General features: G+C 37.5%; 1 protein-coding gene across 4 annotated transcripts in view; it reads right to left on the reverse strand.

Annotated features, from left to right (window-relative positions):
- MICU1 (mitochondrial calcium uptake 1) overlaps nucleotides 1-27,851 on the reverse strand; it is a 230,453-nt gene that overhangs the window by 137,246 nt on the left and 65,356 nt on the right. For all 4 annotated transcript variants that reach the window (XM_046026571.1, XM_046026570.1, XM_046026569.1 and 1 more), the window contains exon 4: nucleotides 21,286-21,448. In XM_046026571.1, the coding sequence (XP_045882527.1) occupies nucleotides 21,286-21,448 (163 nt within the window). The remainder of the gene's footprint in view (nucleotides 1-21,285; nucleotides 21,449-27,851) is intronic.

Below are 27,851 nucleotides of genomic sequence, written 5' to 3' on the forward strand. Positions count from 1 at the left end.
CACAAGCTAGGGCACCTGGGTGGCTCAGTGGGTCAAGCCTCTGCCTTCAGCTTGGGTCATGGTCTCAGGGTCCTGGGATGGAGCCCTCCATTGTGCTCTCTGCTCGGCAGGGAGTCTGCTTCCCCTTCTCTCTCTGCCTGCCTCTCTGCCTACTTGTGATCTCTCTCTCTGTCAAATAAATAAAATCTTAAAAAAAAAAAAAAAAAAGAGTAACACAAGCTAGGGCTTACCAAGTCTTCTAATAAGCAAAATGAACAAAAACTATGTATAATTCAGTATATGCTTATGGAATTTCAGAATACCAAAAATAAGAAAATCCTAAGACTTTCCAGAAAAAACCTTGGTCTTTTATAAAAGAATGAGAATTAGACTAGAATCAGATATCTTGTGAGTAAAATTGGTACCTCAACTAAGGGAAATACATGCTTACTAATAATTAGAGTGGCACTGTCCAAAAGAAATATAATGTGAGCAACAAATGTGAGCCACACGTACAATTTAAATTTTCTAACAGTTAACAATCTTAATTATTCTTTTTTTTAAGGATTTTATTTTTTTTCACAGAGCGAGGTCACAAGTAGGTAGAGAGGCAGGCAGAGAGAGAGAGGAGGAAGCAGGCTCCCCGCCAAGCAGAGAGCCCAATTGGGTACTCGATCCCAGGACCCTGAGATCATGACCTGAGACGAAGGCAGAGGCTTAACCCACTGAGCCACCCAGGCGCCCACCAATCTTAATTATTCTTAAAATAATCAAAAGAAACCGGGAAAATCAATTTTAATATATTTAACAAAATACATTCAAAATTGCATCATTCCAACATGTAATCAATATAAAAATTATTAAGACATTTTACCTTTTTCATACTAAGTTTTCAAAATCTGGTGTGCATTTTACAATTTTTGTACATTTCAATTCAACAGCTGCATTTTAAATTATTAGAGTAACACTTAAAAGAACTAAAAAGTTAACTTAAAACTTAAAAAGTGATTGCTTATGTGACATAGAATCGGAGGGTGGCAAAGATGGAACAGATTTGTGTTTTTGCTGAATGCTCTTTGTTATAGTTTGGAAAATGTTATACCATGTACATTCACATTTTTGGTATCCATGTAAGGTTTGGTATACCATGTAAGGACAGCTTGGCACACACTGAGAATTCCTGCCATTTATAAGCAAATACATACATAAAGTAGGCCAAGAGATTAATACTTTTAACATGAAAAAAATGATTATTTCATCTTATTATATTTAGATTTCTTTACCTAATGTCACAGATGATCAGATTAGATCAGTTCTTAACATGACTGGGTTGGATGGCGTATGGGAAATGTGGATGGATGAAATAATTCAAGCTATTCTTACTCACTACTCCTCTACTCTATTAGGTCCAATTACTGGGAGGAGGCAGAGTATGGAGAAGGAAGGGGCAACACAGCCTGTGTAGTATGAAAATGATACCTGAGTGACTCCCTTCCATTTCTCCATCTTCACTCTTTCTGTCCCAGCATAAACACTGGATATTACACTGTTTTCCTTAAGGTGCTTCCTGTGACTCTTAAACTTTTATCCAAAGAAATTTCAAAGTCATTAAATGATCCTAGTGTGATGTAAACACTATCTTACTGTTGTTTATGATGAGAAAGCTGAAGCTCAGAAAGATTAAATGAATGTTTTCTGATTTTGTCTAAAAACTTTTAATTGCGGCTATTGCCACTCTTTCTGAATCCACAACAAAATAATATAAATGTGCAGAAATAGTGTAAGAATACTCTCAGTAGGGTGCCTGCGTGGCTCAATTGGTTAAGCAACTGCCTTCAGCTCAGGTCATGATCCCAGGGTCCTAGAATGAAGCATGAGCCCTACACTGGGCTCACTGCTTGGCAGGGAGAATGCTTCCCCCTATTTTCAACCTCCCCCCAACCCCACCACTTGTCCTCACTCATCTAAAGAAAGAAAAAAAGAAAGAACAGAATGCTCCAAGTTTAAGCCTCAGAATGAACAATATAAAAGATTTGTTTTATTTTCTTAATGTTTTTAATTTAAATTCAACTAATTTATTATTTTCAACATTTTATTTATTTATATGACAGAGATCACAAGTAGGCAGAGAGGCAGGCAGAGAAAGGGAGAAGCAGGCTCCCTGCTGAGCAGAGAGCCCGATGTGGGGCTCGATCCCAGGACCCTGAGATCATGACCTGAGTCAAAGGCAGAGGCTTTAACCCACTGAGCCACCCAGGTGCCCCAATTCAACTAATTTATATGTACTAATAGTTTCAGAGGTAGAGGTCAGTGAGTCATCAGTGTTATATAATATCCAGAGCTCATAATATCATGTGCCGTTCTTAATGTCCACCCCCCTCTCTTCCAACAACTCTCCGTTTGTTTCTTATGATTAAGAGCCTCATGGTTTGTCTCTCTCTCTCTGATTTCATCTTGTTTTACCTTTTCCTCTCTTCCCCTATGATCCTGTTTTGTTTCTTAAATTCCATGTACTAGTGAGATCATATGGTAATCGTCTTTCTCTGATTGACTTATTTTGCTTACATAATACCCTCTAGTTTGACCATCCATGTCACTGCAAATGGCAAAATTTCATTTTTTTGATGGCTTAGTATTCCATTTTTTAAAAAGATTTTATTTATTTATTTATTTGACAGAGAGAGAGGGAGAGAATGAGAACAAGAACAAGCAGGGGGAGCAGCAGGGAGAGGAAGAGGGAAAGGGAGAGGGAAAAGGAGGGGAAAAGCAGGCTCCCGCAGAGCAGAGAGCCCAGTGTGAGGCCTGATCCCAGGACCCTGGGAACAAAAGTGACCTGAGCCACCAGACGCCCCTGAGTAGTATTCTACTGTGAGTGTGTGTGTGTACCACATCTTTATCCATTCATCTGTTGATGGTAAAAGACTTGTTTTTTGTTTTGTTTTTTTTTAAGATTTTATTTATTTGACAGACAGAGATCACAAGCAGGCAGAGAGGCAGGCAGAGAGAGAGGAAGGGAAGCAGGCTCCCCGCTGAGCAGAGAGCCCGATGTGGGGCTTGATCCCAGGACCCTGGGATCACAACCTGAGCCGAAGGCAGAGGCTTTAGCCCACTGAGCCACCCAGGCGCCCCAAAAGACTTGTTTTAAAAGAAGACAGCAACTCTTTTGTCAAAAGACAAAAGTGAAACTGAATCAAATAGATAATTTCAAGCTCCATAAATTAGATCAGAAACTCTGAATAATTATAGTTAAGAAGTCTCAGTTATTTCTCAAAAATTTAGAGATTCATTTTTAATACCTAAAATTATCCTAAAAATTTATTTAAATGATTATGTTTTTCAGTAATACAAGCTAATGTAGGACAGAAAAAGAAAGGCACAGCTCTAATTAATCAGATGTGACATATTGTACTATATTCACTTGGTTTTATCTTGTCTTAATCACTGTAATAAGTTACCATTTATTGAGCATTTTTATAGGTATACTACATGCTTTCCATTATCATTTAATTTTCATAACCCTACAAAATTAGTTGCTATTATATCAATTTTACAAATGAGAATATTAAGATTTAAAGATATTAAATAACCTGCCCAAGATCACACCTACATTTATTTCTTCTAATCACCTTCATTCATTCTTATTAACTCCTTCTTAAATTCCTTTGGTAGCTATTCTGTCTATCTCCTAAATATACGGACTTTTTAGAATTTCCTCCTTAGACACCATCTCTTCTCAACTTTGTTTGTTGTGAGCAATTTCATTACAGATTAAAGACGCCTAGTAAACCCAAAACAATGTACATTAAAAAAAAAAAATCAAACTGCCTAAAACCAAAGACAAAGGGGAAAAAAATCTCTGTTAACAGCCAGTTTAAAGTGCTGAAAGAATTTCAACTCAGAATTCTTTAGCCAAAATATTCTTCAAGAACAAGGACAAAATATAAAGGTTCTCCTGTGAAGGTAAACCGAGAATTTACCACCAGTAGACCTGCTCTAAGACACACTCTATCCTTCAAGGGGGGGATGGAAATAAAACCATAGGGAAATTTGGAATTTAAGAAATAAAGAAAGAATAACAGAAACAGTTAACATTTAGATACACATAACAGACTATTTTCTCCTCTTAAGCTCTTTATGTATGACAGTTGAAATGCAACGTGAAATGAAAACAATGTCTGGTGGCATTTTCAATGTATGTAGTTGTTATACATATGACATTATACCATAAATTGGGGAAGAAACTATATAAGGGTAAGACATCTATATTCTACTTGAAGCTGTAAAATATAAATTCTAAGTAAACTGTGAAAAGTTAATTAAGTATAATATATAGAATATAATATTATGTTATAATCTCTATAGCAACCACTAAATTTAAGATATACAGAGAAACATAGTCAAAAACCAAAAAGTAAAAACCATTAAAAAGTCTTTGAATAATCTGAAAAGATGGCAAGGGGTAAAAGATCATAACAAAAGAGAAAACAAATAATAAAATGTTAGACCTAAATTCAAGCATATCAAAAATTACATTTAATATAAATCCTCTAAACACATTAAAAGGTAGAAACTATCATATTGGATTAAAAAATAAGATCCAATTTTATGTTGTCTACAGAAACCCATTTTAAAGATACTGCTATATTTATTTAGATAGATTAAAAGTAATAGGATGAAGGGATGCCCGAGTGGCTCAATCAGTTAAGCATCCAACTCTTGATTTTCAGCTCAAGTCAGGATCTCAGGGTTATGAGACTGAACCCTGTGTTGGGCTTGCATTGGGTATGGAGCCTGCTTAAGCTTCTCTCTCTCTCTCCACCCTAAATCAAACAATCAATCAATCAATCAATCTCTCCCTCTGGCCCTCCCCACCCAAAACAAACAAACATACAAACCAACAAAATAAATAAGATGATAGGATAGAAAAAGATATAACATGAAAAATGAATCAAAATAAAGAGTGTTGGGGCACCTGGGTGGCTCAGTGGGTTAAAGCGTCCCAGGGTCCTGGGATCAAGCCCTACATTGGGATCTCTGCACAGCAGAGAGCCTGCTGCCCAGCCCCGCCTGCCTCTCTGTCTACTTGTGATCTCTGTCAAATAAATAAATAAAAATCTTAAAAAAAAATAGAGGGCTACATAAATATGAGACTAGGTAGACTTCACAGCAAAAAAATATTAGCATAAACGTCAGTTACATAATGATAAGAGGGTCAATTCATGAGGAAGACAGAACAATACATTTTGAACATATATGCACCTACTAGGAGTTTCAAAATATTTTTTTTTAATTTTTAATTTATTTTTTTTCCCTTTTTATTAATTTTTTCAGCGTAACAGTATTCATTCTTTTTGCACAACACCCAGTGCTCCATGCAAAACGTGCCCTCCCCATCACCCACCACCTGTTCCCCCAACCTCCCACCCCTGACCCTTCAAAACCCTCAGGTTGTTTTCCAGAGTCCATAGTCTCTTATGGTTCGCCTCCCCTCCCCAATGTCCATAGCCCGCTCCCCCTCTCCCAATCCCACCTCCCCCCAGCAACCCCCAGTTTGTTTTGTGAGATTAAGAGTCATTTATGGTTTGTCTCCCTCCCAATCCCATCTTGTTTCATTTATTCTTCTCCTATCCCCCTACCCCCCCATGTTGCTTCTCCATGTCCTCATATCAGGGAGATCATATGATAGTTGTCTTTCTCCGATTGACTTATTTCACTAAGCATGATACGCTCTAGTTCCATCCACGTCGTCGCAAATGGCAAGATTTCATTTCTTTTGATGGCTGCATAGTATTCCATTGTGTATATATACTATGAGCAACTCTACGCCAACAAATTGGACAATCTGGAAGAAATGGATGCATTCCTAGAGACATATAAACTACCACAACTGAACCAGGAAGAAATAGAAAACCTGAACAGTTTCAAAATATTTGAGGCAAAAACTGATAGGACTAAAAGGATGTTAGACAAACCCACAATTAAAGTTGATCAACACCCTTCCCTCAATAACTGTCAGAGAGAGTAGACAGATAATCAGTAGGAAACAGAAGATACTAAGCATATCACTGGTTGCCTGGGACCTAGGAGATAGGAAAAAAACAGAAAGGAAGAATTACAAATGGGTGTGAAGAAACTTTTGGGGGTGACGAGTATGTTCATTTTATTGATTGTGCTGATGATGGATGGCTTCACTAGTAAACACATGTGACTAGTATGTCAAAACTCATCAGACACTTTAAATATGTGCTATATATTCTATGTTAATTACATCTCAATAAAGTAGTTAAAAAGAGAGAGTACAAACCATCAAGGAAGTGATGGCTACAACTGAAAATATTGGCCATTTCTGTATACTGAAAATTCACATAAAATAAAAAGATAGGCCATCGACTAGGAAAAGGTATCTGCAATATATATATGAAGCTTTCAACAGAGAATCCATAAAGGACTTTTGTTAATTCCTCCCACCCAAAAAAACAAAAAACAAACAAATAAAAAAAACCAAACAGAGAAGTGAGCAGACAAGAGAATTTGTAGAAATGGCAATAGGAGTAGCCAATAAACATTCAGAGATGATATGCCTCATTAATTGCTAGTGAAATGCAAAGTAAAGCCACAAAGATACAATAATTCATTCCAATCATGATTGTTTGCTAAAAAATTAAGTCTGACAATACCAAGTGTTAACAGGAATGCAGAAGAGAAAGCACAAACATTTTTGGAGAATATGTTAAATTCTTATATCTATTCTGGAAACCAGGCTGGCAATGTTTAGCAAATCCGAAGAGGAATGGTCCACAGGCCAGCAAGCCTACTTCTAGATATATGTTGAAAATAACTTCTTGTAAATATGCACCAGGGCAACAATGGAAGAAGGTTTACTGCAGTACAGTATATGATAGTAAAAACACTGGCATATTATAGTTTTCAAATATACACTTTCTTTTCCTTGACCACCATGGAAAACCCCTTGAATTTGGGTTCAGCCACATGACTTGTGTTGGCCAACAGAATATTAGCATTATGACATCACAGATCCTCAGAATGGACTTCTGAGGTTGGCTTGCTTTCCTGTACCTCTCCCTTTAATATAAGAAGAATACATTCTGGGTAGCGCAGAGGTCTAAAAAAAGTTGAGAAACATAACAGAGCAGCTTGACAAATCTCCTGACAAAACCATGAAGCAGAACTACCCTTGCCTGCATTAGCCAAACCTGAGCCTATCTACCGAGCAAGGCCAGCTGAGGTCAACAGAGTATACCTCACATGACCTGCAGATGCATAAACTAGATACGGGCTTATGCCCTTTATGTGGTAACTGTTACATAGCAATAGATGACTAATAAAATTGCAAACAAGTTCCATCTACATGAACATGGATAAATACTAACATATTTATGCAAATGATAAAAACAATTATACATCAGTGAAAATAGGAGAACAACAGCTACCTGGATCAACAAATATACAAACATGCACATATAAATATATATTTAACATATTAAAAAACAGGGGAAATGTAGCAGCCAGAATAAGCTAGGTTTTGTTGCGGTAATAATCTTAAAATCTCAGTGGCTTACAAAAAGGAAGGCTTATATATTGTTTATGCAACATATCTATCACTCATGGGGTGCAGCTTTACTTCACAGAATACTGAATCTGGGATCCAGGCTAATAATAGCCTCTATGTAGAACATGGAGGAGGTAAACGAGAACACAGCAAACCACAAACTGACTCTTAAAGATTTTGATTAAACATAATGCATATCATTGGTCAGAGGAAATCACATGGCTAAGCCCAAAGTCAATGCTGGGGGATGAATATAATCACTGTTAATAAAAAAAATAAATTGGTTCTATCTCATTTTTTAATATTCTATCGAATATAAAGAGGAAAGGAAAGATAAGGTAAGGGGAGGGAAGTGGAATGGACTTAAAAAAAGAATGGACTTACACTGTTATGCTGTAAATAAATAAAAAAAAGAATGGACTTTAAAAAATCCATTTATTTGAGAAAGAGAGAGCACACAAATGGGGATGGAAGGGAGGAGAGGCAGACAGAGAGGGAGAAGCAGACTCCCCACTGAGCAAGCAGAGCTGGACATGGGGCTCAATCCCAGGACACCAAGATCATGACCTGAGCCAAAGGCAGACACTTAACTGACTGAGCCACCTTACGGCACGGACTTTTTAGGTTGGCTTGACTTCTTACAACTCGGCCATCCATATGAGAAGACAGATTCTGGGTAGCTCCCGGCATCCTAACTATAAGGGCTTTAGGAGCTCTGTGTCAGAAACAAAGAAGAAAACAATACATATGTGTCTTATTATTTTGGAAGGGGTCATAATTTTTTTTCCATATAAGGTCCAATAGAAAATATCTTAGGCTTTGTGGGCCACACATAGTCTCTGCTGTAACTATTTAACTCTGCTATTGCATGAAAGCTGTCACAAAGAATACCTAATCAGGGGACCTGGGTGGCTCAGTGGGTTAAAGCCTCTGCCTTTGGCTCCCATCGTGATCTTGGGGTCCTGGGATTGAGTCCTGCATCGGGCTCTCTGCTCAGCGGGGAGCCTGCTTCCCCCTCTCCCTCTGCCTGCTGCTCTGCCTACTTGTGATCTCTCTCTCTGTCAAATAAATAAATAAAATCTTAAAAAAAAAAAAAAGAATACCTAATCAATGAGTTCAGATGTACTCCAATAAAACTCTTATGGACACCAAAATTTGGGTTTTATATAATTTTCAGGTGTCACAAAATACTCTTCTTTTTAAAATGAATTTAAAAAGTAAAAACCTTTCTCAGCTCACAGGCCATACGAAACAGGCAGCTCACTGCAGCTGACCAACACCTGCTCTACACTCAGCAGCACTGCAAAGAACCAAAAGTAAAAGTAGAAGACAAGGTTCTCCAACTGAAGTGACTTGCCTTGTTAGGGAGAAAACAGTAGCCCAAAAATGCTTCATAAATACGTTTATTGTCTGTACTTCCCTATGTTTTGCTGTTCCTAATTAGTGTTCGTTTGTTTCAGCTTAAAGAACTCCCTTTAACATTTCTTAAGCTACTCCAGCTAACTCAAACTTTGTTAATGTTTGCTTGTCTTGAAAACTCTTTATTTCTCCATCAGTTATGGGCAGATTTGTTGGGTAGAGTATTCTTGGTTAGCAATTTTCTGCTTTAAGGATTTTCCGTAATGGTGTCATTTTCTTCCAACTTGCAAAGTTTCTGCTGAAAAGTCTGCTTATAGTCTTATGGAGGTTCCCTTATACATAACAGGTTGTTTTTCTCTTGATGCTTTTAAGATTTTCTCCTTGCCTTTGACTTTGACACTTAATTATAATGTGTCTTGGTGTGGGTCTCCTTGGATTTGGATCTTCTTATTTAGAACTGAGCTCCTGGATCTAGATGCCTGTTTCCTTCCCCAGCTCAGGGAAATTTTCAGACATTACTGTTCAAATAAGATTTTTGCCCCTTTCTTTTTTCTCTTTCTAGGCCTCCTATAATGTGGATGTTGGTCCACTGATGTTGTTCCATAAGTTCCTTAAGCTATCTTCATTCTTTCTTATTATTTTCTCCTTTGTTACACCAACTGATTAGGTTCCACTACCCTGTCTTCAGGTTCACTGATCCTTTCTTTTGCTGCAGCTACCCTGCTGCTGAACCCCTTTACTGTATTTTTCACTACAGTTATTGCATTCTACAGCTCTGTGACTTCTTTTTGATACTTTCTTATATTTTCTCCCTTTGTTGAAATTCTTACTTTATTCACACATTATTCTGTTGAGCTTGGTAGGCATTTTTGTTATTTTGAACTCTTTATCAAGTAAACTACTCATCTCCATTTCATTAAGGTCTTTTTCTGAGGTTTTATCTTTTATCCTTTGAAATATGTTCCTCTATTTCTCCATTTTCCTTGACTCTCTATGTTGGGTTTTTATACACTGAACAAAACAGCCACTTCTCTCGATCCTGAAGGAATAACCTCATGTAGAAATTGAACTTCACTGTTCAACCCTGCCCTAGTTCTTGGATGTCTCTCAAACCTTCGATTGTCTAATCAGTCTACTTTACTCTTAGAGGATATGCCAAGACCTCTCACTATCTCAAAGAGGAGAATCTCAGCACCTAGATTCAGACTAATTGGCAGTCAGACTCTCAAGCAGCAGATTTTGGGAGGGAGGGGTTGTGGGAGGGCAGAAAAAGAGGGAGAGGGAGAATCCCAAATAGGCTCCACGCCTGGCATTGAGCCCAACCCGGACTTGATTCCACAACCCATGAGATCATGATCTGAGCTGAAACCAAGAGTTGGACACTTAACCGACTGAGCCACCCAGGTGCCCCAGGTAGCAGTTTTCAAAGAACGCAAATATGCCCCTTTCAGGGGAAGAGTAGGAGATGGGTGTTTCTGGTTGCTGCTTCTGCACTGAGCCCTGAATGACAGCCAGCTAAGAATTGATTTTTGTTTGTTTCTTACTTTCCACTGAATCTGTAAACACAACCTTACTGCTACCAGAGCCAAATTATTCAAAAATGTACTCTCTGGGTGGAAGCCACAACAGCTGGGAAGCCAAATATGTACACAAGCTCCTTTCTCAGAAACCTACCACCTGGGGCAAGGCAGGGAGAGGATGAAGATAATACCCATCATTCTCCCTGTCTCTGGAGAGGTTTATAGCTGGTCCCTATATGTGTGTTTAATTAGAAGCCTGTTCTTGGGCCACAGCTATAAAGATAAGCCAATAAGCCTGTATCACAGAGAAACTCAAGGTATTTTTCAGTCTCAGGTTGCTGCACCATGCCCTGGGGGAGTAGCCAAATAAGAACTCTTTTTCCATTTGTTATAGTATGGCAACTGCAAACATAAGCCCTAACAGCCAGACCAAGGGGTGTGTCCTGGGGGCACTGACACAAACCAGAGCTCCAGACATCTGCGTAGTTCCCTTTCCAGAAGATCCTGGTGATCAGGAGTGAGGCAGAGGTAGAGTACAAAGATGGCTCCCACTGGCTTCCAAGGTCTTTGGAGAGTATTTCAGCAGTCCTTTGGATGTGCATGAAACCAGAAGTCAGCCCCACAGGCCAAAGCTTCAAAATAAGCTAACAGGCCTCTTTCACAGAAAGACTGGGGATGTGTTTCAGTCTGTTGTCTTTGCACTGTGCCCCAGTTAAGAATTGTTTCTCCGTCTGATACAGTCCTATGGAACCTACAAATGCAAGCCCTGCTGGCCACCAGAGGCAGGCAATCAAGTCCTGGGTGGCAGTGACACAATCAGTACACTGGACATGAACACAAGCTCCTTTCTGGGAGACACTGGCCACGTGGAGCAAAGCAGAGGGAAAGTGCAAAGATGGAGCCTAGCAGCCTCTGTCTTTGGAAAGTGTTTCAGCAGGTACCTAGAAGTGTATTAAATTATATGCTTGCTCCCTCCAGCTGAAGCTTTAAGTAACATAGGCCTCTTTCACAAAAAGACTGGGTGTTTTTCAGGCAGCTGCCTCTATGTGGGCCCTTTGTATGCTGTAGACATAAGGCCTCCCGGCTTTAAAGCTAGAAGTTCAGGAGGCTCATCTCTCAGGTGCAAGTCTTAAAAACCGGGGTGCCAGCTGTGGGGTTCAGTGCCCTCACTCCTCCAGCAGAAGCTCAGGGCTGTGAATTCCCTCCCAACTACTGGTTGCTGTGCCAGGGATGGGGTTTATGGCAAGAATGTGCCTCAGCCTCGCCTACCTATTTCAATGTGGGTTTTCTTCTCATTTGCCCAATGTGTAGGAGTCGCTCTTCTAGTTTTTGGGTTTCTTTCAAAGGAAGTTGTTTTGTATGTAGCTACAGATTTGTTGTGTCTGTGGGAGGAGGTTCAGAATCCTCCTACGTCACCATCTTGAATCAGAACCCACTGTATAGGATCAAGTATAAAATTATGTGGTCTCAAAGTAAAGGTAAGATTATGAAATGCATGAAGGGTCATCCCAGAGGGAATATGAAGTCCAGGACAAGTAAATCACAGTATGATCTATGTTTACCTTTTTACACTCTTTTCATGTTCCAGAGACAAAATCAGGTCAATATAAATACAGTCAGCCAGTGGGATACAGTAGAAAGGAATGAGGGATCCTCTCTGCTTTGACTAAAGCTCAAATTTGTCTATATAGTTCTTAAGAAATTCTCCCTTTGCTGCTGCTTCTTCCAATCACCGGGTGGCTGGCTATGTAATACTGGTTACTATGGTAGCAAAAGTCAGGCAAAGCCCAGAGCCTGAAGCCAACTGCCTTACTCACCATACTTAGGGATGGTGCTGACATGAAGATTGCCCAGAAAGGGAGACAAGACATATTCAAGTATATACTATACTTTCCCCCCCAATTAATATATATTTCCGACTTCGCTACTCTAAATTTTCTTGGTATTCAATGCAGAAATATTCTTAATCAGCTTTTTACTGAAATTCATTAGCTCTCCACTTTTTTTTTTCTCTTAAAGATTTTATTTATTTGGGGCACCTGGGTGGCTCAGTCAGTTAAGAATCTGCCTTCTGCTCAGGTCATGATCTCAGGGTCCCAGGATCGAGCCCTACATCAGGCTTCCTGCTCAGTGTCGGGAGCCAGCTTCTCCCTCTTCCTGGCCTGCCGCTCCCCCTGCTTATGCACTCTCCCTCTCTCTCTCCAATAAATAAATAAATAAAATCTTGAAAAAAAAAAAAAAGATTTTATTTCTTTGACAGACAGAGACCATAAGCAGAAGGAGAAGCAGGCAGAGGGAGAGGGAGAAGCAGGTTCCCCAAGGAGCAGGAAGCCCGTTGCATGGCTTGATCCCAGGACCCAGGGATCATAACCAGAGCTGAAGGCAGACGCTTAACTGACTGAGACACTTGGGCACCCCTAGCTCTCCACTCATTTAAAAACTGCGTAGGGGTACCTGGGTGGCTCAGTCTGTTGAGCGCCTGACCCTTGATTTCAGCTCAGGTCACGATCTTGGGGTCCTGGGATTAAGCCCTATGTCAGGCTCCCTGCTCAGTGGTGAGTCTGCTTAAAGATTCTCTCTCCTCCTTTGCCCCCCTCTCCACCACTTGCCTGCAATCTCTCTCTAAAATAAAATCTTTGGGGAAAAAACTGCTTACTTTTAGAACTTTGTATGCTTTTTGATTATTTTTAAACTGTTCTAAAACTAAAACTTATAAATTTAGATCTGTTAGGTATCCTGGGATATGGTATGTGTGAAAGACATGACACAACAAAGTTGAAATATGAACTACTGGCTAGAGTCCAGCCATCTGATGATAGAAATCCAAACTATAAAAAAAAGCCTTATTCTTTTCTTTATTTCAACCCATATAGGAATAATATACATTTTACTTCTGCTGCATTAACATTTGTGGAAATTCTTGGTCATGAGCAAACAAAAATGAAGCCAAACTTTCCAAATGAATCTCATTTTAATATATTATAATTTTCCCTCATGATCATCATCTTAAAAGAAAAGCAATTATTCATTAATCTGGCTTTTTATGAAAACCAGAAATGTGCATGACATATTAAACATTTAGTAACTATTCTGTTCATGTAACAATTTTTTTAATAATTAAAAACCAAAAGATTACAAAGTGAAATATCAAAATGTGTAGAAGTGATTAAAATATATGATTTCTAGAGGGAAAAAAAAGCTTCCTCAAATGACCAAATGATCTTTAGTGACATGCCTAGAATATTGCTTCATTTTCACTGTCACATTCTTATTTAAAATTACTAATATAAATTAGACTCAGAAATAATTTGACAGTTACAAAAACATTTTACACTATCATAAAAACCAGGAAAATATTTTACAATCCTTTTTTCTCCATCTTAAACAGAAACCTTTAATCTTTTTCCATATCTCACAAAACAAGGAGCTAAAACTAATTTAAAAGGTTCTTAATTTAAAACTCAAAGCAATTAGTAGAAGCTTTATATACCTTCTTTCTGATTATAAAAGACCATGTACTCTGTAAAAGCAGGGATTTTTGTCTATTTTATTCATTACTGTACCCCTTCCACGTAGAATAGTGTCTGACAGCAGAGGTCAATCAATCGACTTGTTGATCAACTTGTTGAATAAATGTGTATGCAGTCTATTACAAAATAAAGGAACATATAAAAAAGAATAAAATAATTCCTTATAACTTCAGCATTTAGAGAATACATTTGGTATAGTCTCTTTCAGTTGCTTTCTATGATGTTCTACATGGATGAAATGCAAAGTATGGAAGAACATATTAAATAATACCATAGGGAGACAATCCATAAAATCCAAAATGTGGGAAATTTTAGAATATAAATAACTTGTATTTTTTCCACAAATAAATGATGTCTAGATTGGGTTTCCTAAAAAGTAGGGAACCAGGGCAAGAGGATCAAGAAAAGGCAAACAAGAAAGGAGGGAAAGCCAATTCAAGGGTGTGTTACTGAGCTGATTACTGCTCTAGAAAACTAGGGCTCACTTCTCCTTGGCTCATCTGAGAAACCATGTAGTGTGTGTCACAGAACTGACCACCCAAGACAGTGGAAAAGCGAGTATTTATCCACGACATCTCAACAAAGAGTAAACTCCATCGTACCTCCATAGTGTGCAGATGGCAGCACAGTCGGTTGGGCCCCTGCAGAGATCACGTGCTACAGCAGCAGAGATGCTCTGAAACGTATTTGGTACAGGAGTAGGATCTAAAAACGAAACTACTCTTTTAGAGGATATGTTTAAGGAAAGCATCATAAGGAGTGGCATTTGAGTCTTTAAGTTGGATTCTGAAAAATGAGTAATAATCGTCATGTATTTGAGAGGGAAAGGGCTTCACTCAGCCTGAGTAAATTATATGGTCAAATTACAAACGTGGGGATGCCTGGGTGGCTCAGTTGGTTAAGCGGCTGCCTTCGGCTCAGGTCATGATCCCAGCATCCTGGGATGGAGCCCCGCATTGGGCTCCTTGCTCAGTGGGGAGCCTGCTTCTCTCTCTGCCTCTACCTGCCACTTTGCCCACTTGTGCTCTCTCTCTCTGACAAATAAATAAATAAAACCTTAAAAAAAAATTACAAACATGTGAGGGCGCCGGGGTGGCTCAGTCGTTAGGCAGCTGCCTTCAGCTCAGATCATGATCTCAGCATCCTGAGATGGAGGCCCCACATCAGGCTCCCTGCTCAGTGGGAAACCTGCTTCTCCCTCTCCCACTCCCCATGCTTGTGTTCCCTCTATCTCTGTGTCTCCCTCTGTCAAATAAATAAATAAAATCTTAAAAAAAAATACAAACATGTGAAATAGCAGTATGAGGTTGGGGAACCAGAAAGAGTTTATGACATTTTTCTAACCAGGGAGTTTATAATGTTTCTTTCATATTTATTAACAGTAACACATTTTTAGGACAAATGAAAACTCTAGGTAGAACTATCACCCCTCAAAGGTGTGAGAAATCTGCATGCTTTCATTTTTTTGTTATGGAAACTTTCAAATATAAAAATACACAAAATAATATAATCAACCTATATATACTCATCACTTAGCTTCAACAATTGTCAACACATTGCCAGCCCTATTTCATTTATAATCTTCTTACTTCTTCTCCACACTCCAGATTGTTTTAAAGCCAGTCAAGACATCATATCATCATTTCTTGCTAATTGTGGTACTTATATTCTATAAAATAGCCACAAAAACCGAATTGCTAAATACTGACCAATTTCTCCTAGGGGAAATACAGAGTAAGGTTCCTTGAGAATCTGGTCACAACATTTTTTTTTTTTTTGTTACCCGATCAATATATAGAAAACCTTGTTTTACGTGTGTTTCTGTTTAAAGACATTTTATTCTCTCTCTCTTTTCTCTCCTGCCCTCCCTCCAAGGACACATGTTTGAATAATGAAAGCTGAGGGGCACCTGGGTGGCTCAGTTGGTTAAGCGACTGCCTTCCGCTCAGGTCATGATCCTAGAGTCCCAGGATCGAGTCCTGAATTGGGTTCCCTGCTCAGCGGGGAGTCTGCTTCTCCCTCTGACCCTCCCCCTTCTCATGCTCTCTCTCTCTCATTCTCTCTCTCGCAAATAAACAAAATCTTAAAAAAAAAAAGAGAGAATGAAAGCTGAAACAAAAAGGCAGAGCTTTAGCTTGCTTGACTTCAGCAGGCCAACATATGTAAGGGGTGACTCAAATTTTTGCTGTTCTGCATGTATCTGCAGATGACAACAAAAGCTGTGCAGGTACTGATCGTGGGGTTATGAGCACATCTGAGCGAGTGTGCCAACTTGCAAACATGAAATCTGCAAATGATGACTGACTGCACATGCACTTTTTTCCCCCTTTAAAAACTGAGGTGAAATTCAATTAAAATAAAATACCCATTTCAAAGTGTGTGGTTCAGTGACATTTAATATATCACGGTGTTGTGTAACTACCCCTCTATCTAGTTCCCAAACATTTTCACCGCTCCAAAAAAGAAATCCCCACAGCAATTTAGCAATCACTTCTCATTCCTCCAACCCAGGGGCTGGCAACTAACAACCCACCTTCTATCTCTATGGATTTACCTATATTAGATATTTCATGTAAATAAAATCATATGGTATGTGGCATTTTGTGTTTAGCTTGTTTCACTTAGCAGGATGTTGTTAAGGTTCATCCACACTGAAAAATACTCCATTGTATGTATATACTATAATCTGTTTATGCATTCAGCTATTAAGCAACAATTGGGGTATTTAACAATGTTGTTGTGTATATTCATATATAAGTACTCATCTGAGCCCTGTTTTCAATTCATTCTGGCGTATATTAGTAGTGGAAGTGCTGGGTCAAATGGTTAATTCTACGTTTAAGTTTCTGAGAATTGTCCAAATTGCTTTCCACAGTGTTGGCACCATTTTACATTCTCACCAGCAACAAGTTAATTTCTACATGTATTTATTCACACTTGCTTTTAGATTATAGCCAATCTGGTGGGTGTGAGGTGGTATATTAAGGTTCTGGTTTTTGTTTTTTTAAGATTTTATTTATTTATTTGACAGACAGAGATCACAAGTAGGCAGAGAGGCAGGCAGAGAGAAAGGAGGAAGCAGGCTCCCTGCTGAGCAGAGAGCCGGACGCGGGGCTCGATCCCAGGACCCCATGATCATGACCTGAGCCGAAGGCAGAGGCTTTAAGCCACTGAGCTACCCAGATGCCCCTATATCAAGGTTTTGATTTTTATTTCCCTCATGATTAATAAATTAAGCATGTTTTCATGTGCTTACTGGCCCTTTGCATATTTATTTGGAGAAATGTTTATTCATGTCCTTTGCCCATTTGTTAATTGAGTTATCTTTTTGTTGAACTGGAAGAGTTCTGGTAGTTTGGGGGCACCTGGATGGCTCAGTCGGTTAGGCATCTGCCTTCAGATTAAGTCATAATCCCGGGGTCCTGGGATGGAGTCGTGTATGGGACTCCCTGCCGAACAGAGAGTCTGCTTCTCCCTCTCCCTCTGCCCCCAAGCCCTCCACCCCTGCTTGTGAGAGAATGCATGTGCTCTCTAATAAATAAAATTAAATTAAAAAAAAAAAAAGAGTTCTGATAGTTTGTATGTTTCTAGCACTCTATCCATATTTATCTAGGTATAATCTAGTTTGTTGGTATAAAATTCTTCATAGTATTCTCTTATAATCCTTTTCATTTCTATAAGTAGGTAGTAATATCCCTACCTGCATTTCTGATTTTAGTTATTTTGCTTCTCTTTCTTTTTTCCTGGTCTAGCTAAAGGTTTCTCATTTTTGCTGTTCTTTTCAAAGAATGAACTTTTTGTTTTATTGATTCTCTCTCGTTTTTTCTATTTTCCATTTCATTTATTGCTGCATTAACTTTCATTATTTCCTTATTTTACTACCTTTGGTTTTTGTTTTGTTTGCTTTTCTTTTTAATTTGAACACCAGTTTTTAGGAAACTGATTTGAGATCTTTCTTCTGTTTAAATTTTGGTGTTTATATTTGTAAGTTTCCCTCTAAGCACCGCTTTTGGAGTACTGCATACATTTTGGTAAATTCTGTTTTCTCTTTCATTTATCTCAAAGTATTTTCTAACTTCTCTTGTGATTTCTTCTCCAATCCATTGGTGGTTTACTTTCCACATATTTGTCATTTTTTAGTTATCCTTCTGTTATTGATGGATAGTTTCATTCCATTGTAATCAGAACAGATACTTGGTATGATTTTAATCTTCTAAAATTTAAGATTCATTTTATTACCTAAAATATGGTTAATATGGTCTGTTCTGGAGACTATTTGATTTGCACTTGAGAAGACTATGAATTCTGCTGCTCTTGAGTGGAATGTTCTGAAAATATCTTTGGTCTAACTGGTTTATAGCATTAAGTCCTCTTTCTTCACTAACCTTCTGTCTAAATATTCTATCCATTATTGAAATGGCAGTACTGAAGTTACCCAACTATTATTATTATTATATAATTTAACCATTTTTAGCGTTAAAAACGATTTATTTATTTGAGAGAGAGTGAGAGGAGAGCAGGGGGGAGGCACAGAGGGAGAGGAGAGAACCTCAAGCACACTTCCTGCTGAGCACACCTGATGCAGGGTTCCATCTCATCACCCATGAAATCATGACCTAAGCCAAAAGCAAGAGTTGGATGCTTAACCAACTGAGACACCCAGGCACCCATCTCCCAACTACTATTGAAGAACTATTTCTCACTTCAATTCTGTCAATGTTTCCTTCGTATACTTTGGGGTCTGTCATTTGGTATGTATTTATGATGCTTATATCTTCTTGATGAACTGGTCCTTTTATCCATACATAATGTCTTGGTCTTGTGTAACAATTTCTTAGAAAAATCTATTTTTTCTGATATTAGTAAAATCACCTCAGCTCTCTTTTGGTTACTATTTGTACACTTTCATTTTCAAAGTACTTGTGTCTCTGGATCTAAAGTAAGTCTCCTGTAGACAAAAAGTTAGATCATATTTCTTCCCCTCTCACTCTCTTTTTTAACTGGCGAGTTTAACTCACTTGAAACTGACTGCTGATAAGAAAGGATCTGCTTTGGCCATGTTGTAATTTGTTTTCTATATATCTTACATATTTTTTGTCCCTTGAATCCTCCAATCTTGCCCTCTTGTGTTTAATTTTTTTCGAGTGTACCATTCCTATTTCCTCCTCATTTCCTTTTCTGTGTATTTCAAAGTTGTTTTCTTAGTGGTTAACTCAGGGATTATAACCAACATTTTAAATTGAAAACAATGTATTTTGATTCAACATTAATATACTTATAATTGTTATTTTATGAATTTGTGTTTTAAATCATAAATGAAGCCAAAGGGAGTTACAAACAAAAAATAAAGCAATACTGGCTTTTATATTTCCTTGCATAGTTACCTTTACTGGTCTTTATTATTATTATTATCATTATTATTATTTTTTAAAAGATTTTATTTATTTGACAGACAGAGATCACAAGTAGGCAGAGAAGCAGACAGAGAGAGAGGGGGAAGCAGGCTCCTTGCTGAGCAGAGAGCCCAATGCGGGGTTCGATCCCAGGACCCTGGGATCATGACCTAAGCCAAAGGTGAGGCTTTAACCCACTGAGCCATCCAGGAGCCGCATGGTCTTTATTATTTTTTAATTTCTTTGTATGGCATCAAGTTACTGTTTAGCATCCTTTCATTTCAGCCTGAAGAACTCTATTTAGCATTTCTTGTATGGAAGAACCACAAGCAAGAAACTTTCTCCACTTTTGATTATCTGGAAATGTCTTAATTTCTCTTTCTTAGACCCCCATTAAAAATCTGTTGGTGTACTTGATGGTGTCTCTTATGTATCTTAGGTTATGTTCATTTTCATTCATTCTTTTTGAATTCTGCTCCTCTGACTGGACAGTATCAATTAATTTAAGTTCTGTGATTAATCTATCTCCCTGCTCAAAATCTACTATTGAACGGTTCCAGTGAATTCTTCTATTTCAGCTACTATACTTTTCAAGCTCAAGAATTCTTATTTGGTTCCTTTTTTATGATTTCTATTCCTTAATGGGTATTGTCTATTAAACACATTGTGTACCTTATTTCCTACAGTTCTCTGTCAATGGTTTCATCTAGTTCTTTGAGCATATTTAAGGCAGTTGATTTTAAGTCTTTGATTAGTAAATGCAATGCTTGGGCTTCCTCAGGGATAGTTTCTGTTAATTTCTTTTTCTTTCTGTTGATGGGTCATTTATTCCTGATTATTGGTATGTCATACAATCTATTAAAACTGGATATTTGAGGGGCGCCTGGGTGGCTCAGTGGGTTAAGCCGCTGCCTTCGGCTCAGGTCATGATCTCAGGGTCCTGGGATCAAGTCCCACATTGGGCTCTCTGCTCGACGACGAGCCTGCTTCCCCCTCTCTCTCTCTGCCTGCCTCTCTGTCTACTTGTAGTCTCTCTCTGTCAAATAAATAAATAAATAAATAAATCTTAAAAAAAAAAAAATTAAAAAAAAATCTGGATATTTGAATATTACAATGTGGTCATTAAAACCAATTCTCCCTATTTCCCACTGTTCGATTTATATACCTTGTTAAGGACTACAGTCATCAATGTTCAGTAATTTTTTTCCAAAATATTTTTGCAAAGATTGTGTTCTCTGTCATGTGCCATTATTAAAATTTCTGTTCTATTATCCACACAGCCAGCAAGTGAAATGACAGAGACTTCTTAAATATTGGAGACAAAAAGAACGAAAACAAAACAAAACAATACCCCAATATCTCCTAACATTTACAGACTGGCTCTGAGCTGGGAACCCCCTTAGATTTTTAGCTAGACCTCCTACAACTCTGCTTTAACTTTCACTACCTCCTCACATGGAACACAAAGATCAACAAGGGGTACAAGCCCACTCAAGTCTTTTCCAAACATCTCTGGCCCTGAGCATACTCTGGATTTCCAGGTAGGTGTATGCAATGGTCCTTCAAAGCTCCTATCCCTTGAAATGTCTTCCTTCTCAGTCTCTTCCTTTCCTGGCTTTTTGGTCTGTGTGGAGCTTGTCCCATCTGTGCTCCCGTTGTTGCCCAGTGGCAACAAGTATATGTCTTTAAATTTCTCTAGTAGATAACGCCTAGGTACAATCTCCTCAACTCAATACTCTGGTTGAGGATAGGCTCATTGATTGTTGGCTCCTCCTCTGTACTCCTAAACACTGGAATAATGCCTGATATTCAGTCCCTACACAATGAGTATAATTACTGCATGTAACTACAATGGCTAGGTAATACAAAGAAAGAAACAAAACAGAATATAACAAAACTAATATCATAATCTCAATTTTCACTTTAGCACTTACGTTCTGGTTGTTTTTCATTCGGTGTTATGGATCGCACAAAATCTTGTGGAGTCATGAACACTTCAGATTCACCAGGTTCATTGATTACTTTCAAGGTGGCAAAATATCGGAAGATTTTGTCTGGTGTAGAATATGCTCTAATCCTATTCTCATATTCCATCACCTAAAATTAGAAATACAGAGTATTACTGTATTAAGCAATTTTCATTTTCATTTATTTTCTATCTTGTTTCTGGAGATATATTATTGTATCTTTTTTTTCCATAACTGAATTTTTTTATATTAGATATAAACTTGAATTTCAAAAACTTATGAACCTTTCCCCTCCAATGTACTATTCATACTCCAGTTGAGTATTACACAAGCATTGTGTAATTTTGTTCAGTTTTCTGCAAATAATTTCCTGATTTCTTAAATCATTAAAAAAAAACAAAACTGAGAAGTGTTATACAAGAACAGGGTAGCCTATAGATTTTTAAATACCAAATTTTTAAAAAGGGACTGATTTTATAGTTTTTACTTTGATGCAATTTCTTAAATCCCAAAACAAAACAGAATTGGAAATTCATAGGTTTAAATAGGAAATAGTCTTTCAACCACAAAGTACATTAAGTAATAGTATTAAAAAATAAAATTACATATCATGCAAACGATTAACAAGTCTGAAGCAAGAAGACTTTTACTTTTGACTATTAGATTAATATTTTACAAACACCATATTTAGGAAAAAGCAGAGCTGGGAAGAACACAATATTTGAATAGTATTTGAATAGTAACAAAATAAAATATGGTACACATTTCACTAAAAGAGTAAAATATTAATATGCCCATTTTTTAACCTGGCATCCAAGTTGTGATTTTGTGCATGGAACATACAAAACACTATACCTTCTATATAATATTCTTTTCCAAATATAAGAATGAGAGAATTTTTTTTTTTAAAGATTTTTTTTATTTATTTATTTGACAGACAGAGATCACAAGTAGGCAGAGAGGCAGGCAGAGAGAGAGGAGGAAGCAGGCTCCCTGCTGAGCAGAGAGCCCGATGCGGGGCTCGATCCCAGGACTCTGGGATCGTGACCTGAGCCGAAAGCAGAGGCTTTAACCCACTGAGCCACCCAGGCGCCCCAGAATGAGAGAATTTTTTACCAGAATACTGACTACATAGTATTCTGGTGCAAAGATTTCTCTCATACCTGAATTCAAGATATTGAGGTGGCAAAAATAAATAATATCTAAAAATAACTGGTGGGAACTGTGTCAAGGCAATACGATCTAAATATCTAATAGTTCAATGTCTAAAAGTCATTTGCTAATATTAAGAAAAAATGTTTTTAATTTGCCATATTAGTACAACTAACACTGTAACTGCCAGTCCTGGCTAATTGGTCATTTTGAGTTCACTGACAACAGCTATTGTGGTGGTCTTAATCCCACTACCAGATGTACATTCAGTAACTATGAAAGGACTGCTAATTTGTAACTATACATGACAGGAAATCTTTCAGTGCTAATTTGCATTAAAATATGAGTGCCGACTTCAGAGATTTTATCAAAATATTTGGCATGTGGCAAATACACTAAGGAGCTTTTCAACCCTTTAGCGGCTTTAAAACTCAGCTACAAGTCTTAACTCAAAGGCATTTTTTATTATATTACAACTACCTGCTGGATAATACTGGCTACAGAAGAAAAAACTTTATTTAGGACATCTGTATTCTTGGTCTTTTGAACAACAGCAATAAAAACATTCAATTTGCAATGTTTAGGATATAAGCTATAGCTACTGCAAAAGATGTTTTTCTTTTTTCTTTTCTTTTTTTTTTTTTAAAGATTTTATTTATTTGACAGACACAAATCACAAGTAGGCAGAGAGGCAGGCAGAGAGTGAGTGGGGGAAGTGGGCTCCCTGGATGTGGGGCTCCATCCAGGACTCTGGGATCATGACCTGAGCTGAAGGCAGAGGCTTTAACCCACTGAGCCACCCAGGTGCCCCAAAAGATGTTTTTCTGAACTAAAAAGTTAAGTCAATCCTATACAAGATAAAGACAGAAAGACAACACGTTAAAAGTCAGTAATTTTCAGACTCATCAGATTCCTGGCTTGTTACAAGTCCCTAAATTATGTTGCTGAATATTATTAGCTTTAGTTTAAAACAACAGGCCAAAGAATGTAATAGACTTTTTGTATTCCCAATATTAAAGTTTAATACAGACATACTGTGCAATACATATTTTACTTTTTTTCACTTAGCAATGTATACTGGAGACCGCACCATATTAAATGATATAAAGCTGCCTCCTTTTAAGTGGTTATATTCTTTTTTTTTTTTTTTTTTAAGATTTTATTTATTTGACCAAGAGCGACAAAGCGAGAGAGGGAACACAAGCAGGGGGAGTTGGAGAGGGAGAAGCAGGCTTCCCTCTGAGCAGGGAGCAGGCAGACACTTAATGACTAAGCCACCGAGGCGCCCCTGAGTGGTTATATTCAAAGGAATGCTAGCAAACTATAAAGGGTTTAGAATACAGCATCTAAGGTAACAAAGGCTTAGAAGCTAAGATATACAGCAAACTGTAGGATTGAAATGGTTAGCCTGGGGAAAAGATTTACTGAGAGAATAATAATAGTTGCATTCAATCATTTACTTAAAACATTCTTGAACTTCGTGATGTCAAGACAGTTCTCTTCAATAAAACTGCTGGTCCTGAAACCAGTTCTATGGTTTAATTTTGGTATAATGCCTAAAGAAAATCAAGGCTATAATATCTTGGGGCCAAGTGAACGCAAGTGACAGTGAATCCCTGTGGGCCCTGATATTAGAAATCTTACATAGGCTTTGAATGCTAACTGTAGCCAGACCCTGGAAAAGGCAGCAGGCAGAAAGATTTTGTAAATAAATTAGTGTCTGGCACACTTTCTCTCAAGAGGTGATTTATAAAACCTAATTTGTACCCCAACAGCTGTCCTTTATGTTAGGAACTCCTCTTTTTCACCTAGTGAATCACGGGCCATCCATCTTAATCTATGGTAAGATGACTTTTTGAAATTCTATGAAATTCCAGGCTCAATGATACCAGTCTCATTAAATTAAAAGCCAATTATTTTTTTGGCAGCAAAATTAAGGAAACTGCCTAATTAGAGGAACAAAAAGAAAAGAAAATGAAAAAGGATGATGATAGCTTAAGGGACTTTCAGCATCAAATGGACCAAAATGTGCATCACTGGGGTCCCAGAAGGAGAAAGATTGAGAGAAAGAGGGAGAAAACTTATTCAAAGAATTGATGACTGAAAACATTCCTAATCTGGGGAAAGAAACAGACATGCAGATGCAGGAAGCTCCAAGAGTTCTAAACAAAATAAATTCAAGGAAGCATATATTGAGACACTTCAGAGTTTTCCAAGAAAACAAAAATCTGAAGGAATTCATCAACACTAGATCAATCTTACAAGAAATATTAAAGGTAATTCCTGAGCCTGAAGAACCAGGCTGACTCAGTCAGTACAGCATGTAGCTCTTGATCTTGGGGTCCTGAGTTTGAATCCCATATTGGGTATAGAGATTACTTAAATAAATGAACTTACTTTAAAAAAAAAAAAAGGGCGCCTGGGTGGCTCAGTGGATTAAGCCTCTGCCTTCAGCTCAGGTCATGATCTCAGGGTCCTGGGATTGAGCCCCGCATAGGGCTCTCTGCTTGGCAGGGAGCCTGCTTCCTCCTCTCTCTCTGTCTGCCTCTCTGCCTACTTGTGATCTCCTGTCTGTCAAATAAATAAATAAAATCTTTAAAAAAAAAAAAAAAAAAAAAAAGGAAGGTAATTCCTGAACCTAAAACCGAAAGACACCAGTATCAGGAAAACAAAAATGTAAAACTCACTGGTGAAGGTAAATGTATAGTTAATTTCAGAATGCTCTAATTTTGGGGGACACCTATGTGGCTCAGTCAGTTAAGTGTCTGCTTTCAGCACAGGTCATGATCCCAGGGTTCTGGGATCGAGTCCAGCATCGGGCTCCTTGAGCCTGCTTCTCCCCTACCTTCTACCTTCTACCACTCCACTTGTTCGCGCCCTCTCTCTGACAAATAAATAAATAAATGTTAAGGAAAAAAAAGAATGCTCTAATTTTGTAATGGTGGATAAATCACTTCTAACTCTAGCATGAAGATTTTTAGAAAGTATTAAAAGAACTGCAATGATCTGTAACTGGATAAACAGTGTAAAAACATACAAACTGTAATATTAAAAACATAAAACACTGGGGGCAAATAAATGTAGAGCTTTTGTATACATTAGAAGTTGAACTGTTAGTAGCTTAAAATACACTGTTTAAGATGTGTTATGTAAGCCCCATGGTAATTACAAAGCAGAAACCTATACCAAATACACAAAAGTTGAAAAGAAAAAAAAAACCCTAAGCACACTACTATAGAAAATGATCAAATCACAAAGGAAGAGAACAAGAGAGAAAGAAAAGGATAACACTCAGAAAACAAAATGGCAATAGTAAACCCATATCTGTCAATAACTACTTTAAGTGTAATGTAATCAAAGAAACAAAATGGCAAAAATCCCCCCCAAAATAAAAAAAAGCCCACAAAAAACAAAAACAACTTTATTGCATACAAGAGGTTCACTTCAGATTTTGGGACACACAAAAACTGAAGCAAAGTTCGTGGGAAAAGATATTCTATGAAAATGGGAGCCAAAGAAAGCAGGAATAGTTATACTACCAAACAAAATACAGTTTAAGCCAAAAACCATAACGAGACAAAGAAGAGAATAATATAATGATATAAGGTCAATTCATTTCTAACTAGTTATGCACCTAAATATATAAAGTAAATGTGAACAGAACTGAAGGGAAAAATACACAGCAATACAATAACAGTAGGGGATTTGAACATCCCACTATGTACAATGGACAGACCACCCAGACAGAAAATAAATGAGGAAACACTGGACTTAAACAAAATGAATTTTAAAAGACATTTACAGAATATTCCATTCTGTATTGGAATGCAGCAGGATACATATTATTCTCAAGCATACATGGAACATTCTCCAAGAGAGATCACATTAGGCTACAAGTCATAATAAATTTAAGAAAACTGAAATCATATTGAGCATATTTTCTGACCATAATGCTAAGCAACTCACAATTACAAGAATACTGGGAAATTAAAAAATGCATGGGGATTAAACAACATGCTCCTGAAAAACCAATGGGTCAACAAAGAAAAGAAAAATTTAAAAACATCTTGAAACAAACAAAAATGGAAACACAACATACCAAACTTTACAGAATGTAGCAAAAAACATTTCTAAGAGAGAAATTCATAGCAATAAACATCTATATTTTAAAAAATAAAAATATCGGGGCGCCTGAGTGGCTCAGTTGGTTAAGCGTCTGCCCTCAGCTCAGGTGATGATCCTGCAGTCCTGGGATCAAGTCCCCCATCAGGCTGCCTACTTGGCAGGGAGTCTGCTTCTCCTTCTGCCTGCTGCTCTCCCTGCTCGTGCTCTCTCTCTCTCTCTCTTTCACTCTCTTTCTATCTCAAATATATAAATAAAAATCTTAAAAAAAAAATAAGAACTCAAATACTTCAAGGAACTAGAAAAAGAACAAACTAAGCCCACAGCAAAAGGCAGGAGATAACAAAGATGAGAGTGGAAGAAAATGAAACGGAATAAAAAGACAGTAGAAAAGATTGGTGATAATAAGAGCTAGTTCTTTAAAAGATAAAACAGATGTTTAACTAGACTCATAAGAAAGAAAGGGATACTAACCCCATATTCAATATATGGTTTGCAAATACTTTTTTGTAGGTTGTCTTTTCATTTTGTTGATGGGTGCCTTTGCTGTGTGGAAGCTTCTCAGTTTGAAATGGCTCCATTTGTTGATTTTTTCTTGTTGTGTTTTTGGTGTCATGACCAAAAAATTCATTGCAAGATGAAAGATAAGGAGCTCTTCCTCTACATTCCCTTCTTTGAGTTTCCTTCTAAGGAGACGTCTACAAGTTTTATTGTTTTAGGTCTTATGTTATTTAATACTTTTGAGTTAAATCTGGCAAATGATTAAATAAGGGTTCAATTTCATTTTCTGTATGTGGTTATGAAGTTTTCCAATACCATTTATTGAAGAGACTATCCTTTGCCCCTACAGTATTCCTGGCTCCCTTGTCAAATGCTAACTGACTGTATAGGTGGGGGGTTTATTTCTGAGATCTCCATTTTGTGCCACTGGTCTATATGTTCTATTTTAATGACAGAATACACAGTTTTAATATAACTATGTAATTTGATATCAGGAAGTGGAATACTTCGAGCTTAGCTCTTCTTTCTCTGGTTCTTTTGTAGTTCTATACAAATTTTAGCACTTCTTTTTCTGTGAAAAATGTGAATGGAATTTTTATAGGTATTGCAAGGAAAGTACAGATGGCTTTGGGTAGCATAGACATTTAAATGATATTTATTGTTCTGATCCATGAACACAGGATATCTTTTCATTTGTGTGTCTTCTTATGTATCTTTCATCAAAGACAAAGTTTTCATTGTACAGATCTTTCATTACC

Source organism: Meles meles, chromosome 13 (genome assembly GCF_922984935.1).
Source record: "Meles meles chromosome 13, mMelMel3.1 paternal haplotype, whole genome shotgun sequence".
Taxonomy (NCBI): Eukaryota; Metazoa; Chordata; class Mammalia; order Carnivora; family Mustelidae; genus Meles; species Meles meles.